This window comes from Periophthalmus magnuspinnatus, chromosome 14 (genome assembly GCF_009829125.3).
Source record: "Periophthalmus magnuspinnatus isolate fPerMag1 chromosome 14, fPerMag1.2.pri, whole genome shotgun sequence".
Lineage (NCBI taxonomy): Eukaryota > Metazoa > Chordata > Actinopteri > Gobiiformes > Gobiidae > Periophthalmus > Periophthalmus magnuspinnatus.
The window spans coordinates 769,401-778,005 of NC_047139.1; the positions used below are offsets into that span (position 1 = coordinate 769,401).

An 8,605-nucleotide genomic window follows, 5' to 3' on the forward strand; every position below is an offset into this window, starting at 1 on the left:
GGATGTGTCAACAAACTGTAAGTCCTGTCACATCTGAGAATTAACTAGTAAGGGGCAGAATGTTCTGGAAGTCCTTTAACCAATCAGTCAAAAGTTATAAATCAGGCCTGGCATTTAGAGCTTCTTCTGTGTCCAGTCACTGTCTCTTCTTTATGCCTGGTCGTTTCACAGCTGCTGTAGTTTCTTAACTGTCCCTCCACCGCTCCACACTCTATTTATTTGACCAAAGTCCCCAATCAGGAGCATTTGAGAATGGGCATCTTTTCAAATCTGACATTAGAGACAGACATTAGGCTGTTACACAAAACAAAGGGCAACATTATAATAATAAAGGTAATGAAGTTTCAGTCAGTGGGTGGATTAGTCCATGGAGCTGATGGGCTGATGGGCTGAGGCAGAGGTGTGAAGGGCTGAGGGAGTGGGGCATTGTCAAATTAAAGACTAATGCAAAAAATGATCTAGATGAGTTAAAATGACCAGTAATCTTAAAGTAGTCTATTATTATTTCACGGGTCTTTACATGGGCACTAGACAGGGATGTCTACTATACCCATTTATTTTCATTAAAACCGAATCCCAACTATTAGAGGGGACCAACCCCCCAGCACCACCACAAAATCAGCTTCAATGTTCATTCAGAACATTTTACTCTACTTGCAACTGAAAAAATACCCAAAACCATGTAACCTTCCAATCCTTTACAACTTTAAATCTATAAATAAACACTTCCAACAAATACAATACAAAAACATTGTTCTGTTTTCATTGGATTTGTCTGAGTGCCTTCAGACAAGTGACAAATCAATGGGCTTAATAACATGTTTGAGCCACTGAAAAACTGACCTTGTATTTAAATAACTAGTGGGTCTTATTTTTATGACATTAAGTTGTGGGTCTTAATAAGCCTCTGTACTAAATCTAACCAGGACCAGTGCAGTGATTGGTATCTGTAGCATAGTTAGTAAATGTATTGACAGTAAAGGGGTCTTTAAAATTATCTATCTATCTATCTATCTATCTATCTATCTATCTATCTATCTATCTATCTATCTATCTATCTATCTATCTATCTATCTATCTATCTATCTATCTATCTATCTATCTATCTATCTATCTATCTATCTATCTATCTATCTATCTATCTATATATAGGCTAGGAATCAAGGGGTAATACTGGACTCAGACTTGAACTTTAACAGCCACATCAAATCAATAACATCTGCAGCTTTTTACCACCTAAAAAACATGTCAAAACTCAAAGGTAAACTGTGAAACCCAGACTTCGAGAGACTTATCCTGCATTTGTGTCCAGTAGATTGTAGACGACTGTAACGTCCTGATCACTGGCCTCTCCAAACGAGCCTTAAGACAGAACAGAACATCCAGAACATCCAGAACACTGCTGCTCGGGTCAGGACTAGAACCAGGAAGTACGAGCACATAAGTCCTGTGGCTCAGGTCTCTGGCTCCTGTAGCTCAAAGAATAGACTTTAAAGCAGCTCTGCTTGTGTATAAGTCTCTCCATGGCCGAGGTCCAAAGTATATTTCCCACATGTCAGTTTCATATGAACCATCTCACACTCTGAGGACTTCAGGGACCGGCCTCCTGCTGGTGCCCAGAGTCAGGACTAAACATGAGGAATCAGCGTTTAAGTTTTGCGCAACTAAAACCTGGAACAGTCTTCCTGAAGATGTGAGACAGGCCTCAACTTTGACAATGTTTAAATCCAGGCTCAAAACAGTTCTGTTTAGTTGTGCATATGACTGAAAGGTAATTTTATTATGTTTTTATTTGTGTGATTTTAATGTCTTTCTTATTTTGTAAAGCACTTTCAATTACTTTGTGTACGAATTGTCTATATAGGCAAGGCAAGTTTATTTGAATAGCACATCATGTTTGTAAGTGGAGTCAGATATTCAGCATTGAGACTGATTTTATGGAGGAGCTGGGGGTTTGTTCTTCTCTAAAAGTTGGGGATTGATTGGATGAAAACATGTGGGCATAGTGAACATCCCTGTCCAGTGCCCGTGTGCAGTGTAAAGACCTGTGACATAATCATAAAGACGACCTTATGGCTGCAGGTCGTTGTAACTCATGTAGATATTTGATTTTTGCCTCCTCCCCCACACAGCCACATGTCTTCACTTTGACAATGCCCCCACTCCCTCAGCCCTTCACACCTCTGCCTCAGCCCATCAGCCCACAGCTCCATGGACTAATCCACTGACTGAAACTTCATTACCTTTATTATTATTATAATGCCCCCCTTTGTTTTGTGGGACAGCATAATGTCTGTCTCTCATGTTAGTTTTGATAAGCTGCTCATTCTCAAATGCTCCTGAAATGACACTCTGGTCCATTAAATAGAGTTGGGAGGAATGGAGGGGTAGTTAACCAACAGCAGCTGTGAAAGGATCAGACACAAAGAAGAGACAGTGACTGGACACAGAAGAGGCTGGTCTATATGACAGGCCTGAATTATAACTTTTGACTGGTTAAAGGACTCCCAGAACATTCTTTCATTTGACTTAATAGTCAATGGGCAGATGTGACAAGACTCACAGTATTTTGACACATTCCTTTTTAAACATGGCCAAAAGAAATATCTCAGGATTCTGTCATAGATGTTCCTGACTCCAAGATGGCCACACTGGTCATGAGAAATCTCTAAACTGACATCACAAAGTTCACAGACATGACTACTTGAAAAATAGGGTCACCAACAAAACTTTAGCTTTGTCCAATAAACCTTGTACACCAAATCCCTCAGGACACTTTCAGCCTTTTGTTCCTTCACTAGGCCATCCTTAAATGGAAGAGGAAATGAGTGGGGCTGGAGCTCGTTTCAAAAATGCTTTCCCTTTCTCTTTGTTTTTTAAACATCATTCAGTGCTTAACCTATTTATGCAAGAAACCCCGTTTCTCAGCTCTTTGTGTGTGTGTCATTTCTAAAGTTCCTTGATACATATGTAAGACATAGGACAACACAAGCCTGAACAAGTGGTTGAAAATGAAACGGCACACTTTGTTTTCTCATTTTCTTTATTGTACCTTTGATATTTTTATCACATTGTCCATGAAAAGCCTTCAGATATGTTTCTGATTAGAAAACTGCAGGGAAGCTCAGTAAAAAGCTCAAAGCAGTAAAAATAATAATTAAAAAATTTAAAAAGACACGGTCAAACAAAATTTCAGCAAAAAAGGTTTTACTTGGTTTTTCCTTTGTGTGAATTCTCATATGTCGATGGAGGATATGAGAATATTTAAATTGCTTGCCACACTAGTCACATTCAAATGGCTTCTCCCCTGTGTGGATTCTCATATGTGCCCTGAGTGCATCAGACCGTTTGAATTCCTTCCCACACTGGTCATAGCTGTAGGGCCGTTCTCCTGTGTGGATTCTCATGTGTCGAGAAAGGTTACCAGAATGTTGAAAATCCTTCCCACACTGGTCACAGCTGTATGGCCTTTCTCCTGTGTGGATTCTCATATGTTCCCTGAGTGCACCAGACTGTTTAAATTTATTTCCACACTGGTCACAGCTGTAGGGCCTTTCTCCTGTGTGGATTCTCATGTGTGCTTTAAGTTCACCAGACTGTTTAAATTCACTTCCACACTGGTCACAGCTGTAGGGCCTTTCTCCTGTGTGGATTCTCATGTGTGCTTTAAGTTCACCAGACTGTTTAAATTCACTTCCACACTGGTCACAGCTGTAGGGCCTTTCTCCTGTGTGGATTCTCATGTGTCGAGAAAGGTTACCAGAATGTTGAAAATCCTTCCCACACTGGTCACAGCTGTACGGCCTTTCTCCTGTGTGAGTTCTGTAGTGTACCTTCAGTCTGAATGATGTGGCCCACTTTTTTCCACACTGGTCACAGCTGTATGGCCTTTCTCCTGTGTGGATTCTCATATGTACTTTAAGTGCACCAGACTCTTTAAATTCACTTCCACACTGGTCACAGCTGTATGGTCTTTCTCCTGTGTGGATTCTCATATGTACTTTAAGTGCACCAGACTCTTTAAATTTAGTTCCACACTGGTCACAGCTGTACGGCCTTTCTCCTGTGTGAGTTCTGTAGTGTACCTTCAGTCTGGATGATGTGGCCCACTTTTTTCCACACTGGTCACAGGTGAACGTCATTCTGTCGTAGGATCCTGTAGCTCTACAAATGAAAATAGATGTTAATGAAGTAAATGGACTAAATACTGTGTATTTTAATGTGGCCATGTAGTACAATCAATTTATTCTAGCTTCTAGTAGCTGTGACATCTCGTTGCTTTACCCTTACACCTGGGCCCAGTGTCCCTGCCAGAGTAAACATGGGCCACTCACTAATTTGTGTTGTCTTCTCTCCCTTCCTCAAGACACCAGAACTTATTGAATGACATTTTTGTCAAATGAAAAGACGTCTAATGCCATTCTGTAACTTTGTGGTGACTCTTTAAGCCATGGGTCATACCAGTAGCAAAAGAATGTAATAAGGTAACATTTACAGATGGATTTAACGATCTTTGACCCCACCTGGACGACACATATGATATACTTACAGGAGCAGTGGAAGAGAGTTCTGGAAGTCCTGGCCTGGAACATAGAGCAGGTTCTTCTGTGTCCTGTTACTGCCTCTTCTTTGTCTCTGAACATTTTTGCAGTTGTTTAAAAGCCCCTCCACCCATCTCCACTCTTTTGATTGGACCACAGCAGCCAATCAGGAGCGTTGGAGGGCGGTGCAAAAGTCACATGAGAAAAGGACATTAAGCTGTCCCACAGAACAAAGGGTAGAATTACAATAATAAAGGTAATGAAGTGTCAGTCAGTGGGTGGATTAGTCCATGGAGCTGTGGGCTGATGGGCTGAGGCAGAGGTGTGAAGGGCTGAGGGAGTGGGGCACTGACAAAGTGAAGACATGTGGCTGTGTGGGGGAGGAGGCAAAAATAAAATATCTACATGAGTTACAACGACCTGCAGCCATAAGGTCGTCTTTATGATTATTTCACAAGGGCACTAGACAGGGATGTTCACTATGCCCACATGTTTTCATCAAACCCCAATTATTGGAGAGGAACAAAATTCTAGCCCCTAATAAATAAATCTTAGCGCTGAATATCTGACTCTACTTACAAACCAGAAGTCCTCACTGCACAGAACAATAAATATGAATCACCCACAACCTAAAGTATGTAAATAAGTAAATAAGACCAATCGGACATTTAAATACAAGATATATATTTTTATATAGACAATTTTAATGACAGTGCAATTACTCACTATGCTACAAAATACCAACCACTGCACTTCTCCTGGTTAAACTTATAAGTGCACTCCTTGTGTTAGTGGAACACATGATGATGCAGAGGAAACTTTTTCACATACTAGTGCAAATGTGACTAGTGTGAGACAGAACATCACAGCAACTGTCCATTCACTAAGAAAGATAAAAATATTATAAAGACATTTGTGAGAAAACAGGAGTTTCAACAGGTAAACTGCTAAATGTTAATCAGAGGTAAAAGTAATAAAGCTGTATCTGAATAATTGTTACAAATTGTGTGGTTTTGAGGTAAGTTGGCCTATTAAATATGGTAAAATATGGTTCAATGGATAAGAGATTAAAACACAATATTAACCACTACGAATTGTCTATATAGGCAAGGCAAGTTTATTTGAATAGCACATCATGTTTGTAAGTAGAGTCAGATATTCAGCATTGAGACTGATTTTATGGAGGAGCTGGGGGTTTGTTCTTCAATTTACTCTCTGTGCTAAGCCCCACCCCCTTAAGGAAAGCATTGTTTTACATTTAAAGTCCCATAATGCACTGCTCTCTGATGTGTGTGTTTTGCTTCATTCACACGTTTAACACACAAACTCTTTTTCTCTCACACTGAAAACAGTCTGCTCCACCTTGTGATGTCATCATGTGGTGATACAGGAAGTGCTCCACTGTGTTTTTAAACTGCACACACCTTCACAAGCTGCACAAACCTCAAATAATGATTCCCAATGTTTAGTCCTGGTTTAGTCCTGGTTTAGTCCTGGTTTAGTCCTGGTTCAGTCCTGGTTTAGTCCTGGTTTAGAACTGGTTTAGTCCTGGTTTAGTCCTGGTTTAGTCCTGGTTTAGTCCTGGTTCAGTCCTGGTTTAGTCCTGGTTCAGTCCTGGTTTAGTCCTGGTTTAGACCTGGTTTAGTCCTGGTTTAATCCTGGTTTAGTCCTGGTTCAGTCCTGGTTTAGTCCTGGTTTAGTCCTGGTTTAGACCTGGTTTAGTCCTGGTTCAGTCCTGGTTTAGTCCTGCTTTAGACCTGATTTAGTCCTGGTTTAGTCCTGGTTTAGTCCTGGTTCAGTCCTGGTTCAGTCCTGGTTTAGACCTGGTTTAGTCCTGGTTTAGTCCTGGTTTAGTCCTGGTTCAGTCCTGGTTCAGTCCTGGTTTAGTCCTGGTTTAGACCTGGTTTAGTCCTGGTTTAGTCCTGGTTTAATCCTGGTTTAGTCCTGGTTTAGACCTGGTTTAGTCCTGGTTTAGTCCTGGTTCAGTCCTGGTTTAGTCCTGGTTTAGACCTGGTTTAGTCCTGGTTTAGTCCTGGTTCAGTCTTGGTTTAGTCCTGGTTCAGTCCTGGTTTAGTCCTGGTTAGTCCTGGTCTAGTCCTGGTTTAGTACTGGTTTAGTCCTGGTTAGTCCTGGTCTAGTCCTGGTTTAGTCCTGGTTCAGTCCTGGTCTAGTCCTGGTTTAGTCCTGGTCTAGTCCTGGTTTAGTCCTGGTCTAGTCCTGGTTTAGTCCTGGTCTAGTCCTGGTCTAGTCCTGGTTTAGTCCTGGTTTAGTCCTGGTTAGTCCTGGTCTAGTCCTGGTTTAGTACTGGTTTAGTCCTGGTTAGTCCTGGTCTAGTCCTGGTTTAGTCCTGGTTTAGTCCTGGTCTAGTCCTGGTTTAGTCCTGGTCTAGTCCTGGTTTAGTCCTGGTCTAGTCCTGGTCTAGTCCTGGTTTAGACCTGGTTTAGTCCTGGTTTAGTCCTGGTTCAGTCTTGGTTTAGTCCTGGTTCAGTCCTGGTTTAGTCCTGGTTAGTCCTGGTTTAGTCCTGGTTTAGTCCTGGTTCAGTCCTGGTTTAGTCCTGGTTAGTCCTGGTTTAGTCCTGGTTTAGTCCTGGTTTAGTCCTGGTCTAGTCCTGGTTTAGTCCTGGTTTAGTCCTGGTCTAGTCCTGGTTTAGTCCTGGTTTAGTCCTGGTTTAGTGCTGGTTTAGTCCTGGTTTAGTCCTGGTCTAGTCCTGGTCTAGTCCTGGTCTAGTCCTGGTTTAGTCCTGGTTTAGTCCTGGTTAGTTCTGGTCTAGTCTAGTTGTTCCTGTTGCTGACAGCAGGGGGAGCTCTGGCGTCTAAACGCCTCAGAGGAAACAGAGGTGAAGTTTATAAAGTTTATAAAAACAGAGATTATTTTAAATGAGTAAATGTGAAATTCTGATGCTGAGGCGACAAACGCAGATTTAGAAGAGAAATAAAGACACAACAATGATTCACGTTTGTCTTTAAAGCTCCACTGTGTAACTTCTGAGTGTCACGGGCCTAGAATGTTCCATCGTACAGCTTTAAACCTGTCGATCTTTAACCTCCAGAGCTGGTACGGCGTTGTGATCTGACGTGAACCCGTCCCGTCGCGCTGCCCCTCCCCTCGCCGTCTGTGTCTGCGCCGTCGACGCCGGAGAAACCCTCCCGACGACGGACTTTTTCCGCCAAATCTGGGTCACGTTTTTTACGAGCGCACACAACAGTTCCTCATCAAATATGCAGCGCGCGGGTCTCCGGTCGCTCCACACTCTCCGCGCGGCCGTTTACGCCGCAGACAGACAGTAATGGCGTTGTCGATGGCGATCTCAGTGGGACTTCGCCGCAGTGTTAATGACTGTGTTACAATATTACACTGTGTTATTTTGGGAGCGAGGATTCGTGAATAAATTAAAGTTCTGTGGGGATTGGACACAACGTTATCTCTGGATTATGTTTGTGTTTTATCCAATAATAGAAAAAAAAACCAACAACACACACACACAAAAAACAACAACACACAAACAGCTTCATTAGTCGGTAACGTTCAAAAGTCAGAGCCGTGGAGCGTTTTGTGTTGAGTGTGTTTGTGTAACTTTACTGATAAAAACTGAAAATAATACATTTTTTTATGCATTTTAGTTTTTTATTCATTCAATTTTCAATTTGAAGAGGAGGTATTTACTTCTGTGGGGCATTAACCTCAAATGCTGATTCCCAATGTTCAGTCCTGGTTTAGTCCTGGTTTAGTCCTGGTTTAGTCCTGGTTTAGTCCTGGTTTAGTCCTGGTTTAGTCCTGGTTTAGTCCTGGTTTAGTCCTGGTTTAGTCCTGGTTTAGTCCTGGTTAAGTCCTGGTTCAGTCCTGGTTTAGTCCTGGTTTAGTCCTGGTTCAGAACTAAAACAGGACTAAACATGTTGAATCTTCGTTTGTTTCAGGTTTTCACTTCACAAACTCTTTCTTCCTGAAGATGTGACTCAGGCCTCGACTTTGACGATGTTTAAATCCAGACTCTGTTTATCTGCTGTGACTGAAAGGGGTTTATTCTGCACTTTTCTCCTTTAATGTTACTTTTATGATGATTATT

General features: G+C 41.8%; 1 protein-coding gene across 1 annotated transcript; it reads right to left on the minus strand.

The window, feature by feature from the left end:
- Positions 1–3,281: 3,281 nt before the first annotated feature.
- On the minus strand, positions 3,282–3,743 carry LOC117381822 (zinc finger protein 239-like). The gene has a single exon (XM_033978851.2). It carries the CDS (start codon positions 3,741–3,743, stop codon positions 3,282–3,284), a length of 462 nt encoding a protein of 153 aa, XP_033834742.2.
- Positions 3,744–8,605: the final 4,862 nt, after the last annotated feature.

Coding starts and splice junctions, on each gene's coding strand:
- LOC117381822 (XM_033978851.2), bottom strand. CDS start 3,743: ATGAGAATCCACACAGGAGAAAGGCCCTACAGCTGTGACCAGTGTGGA.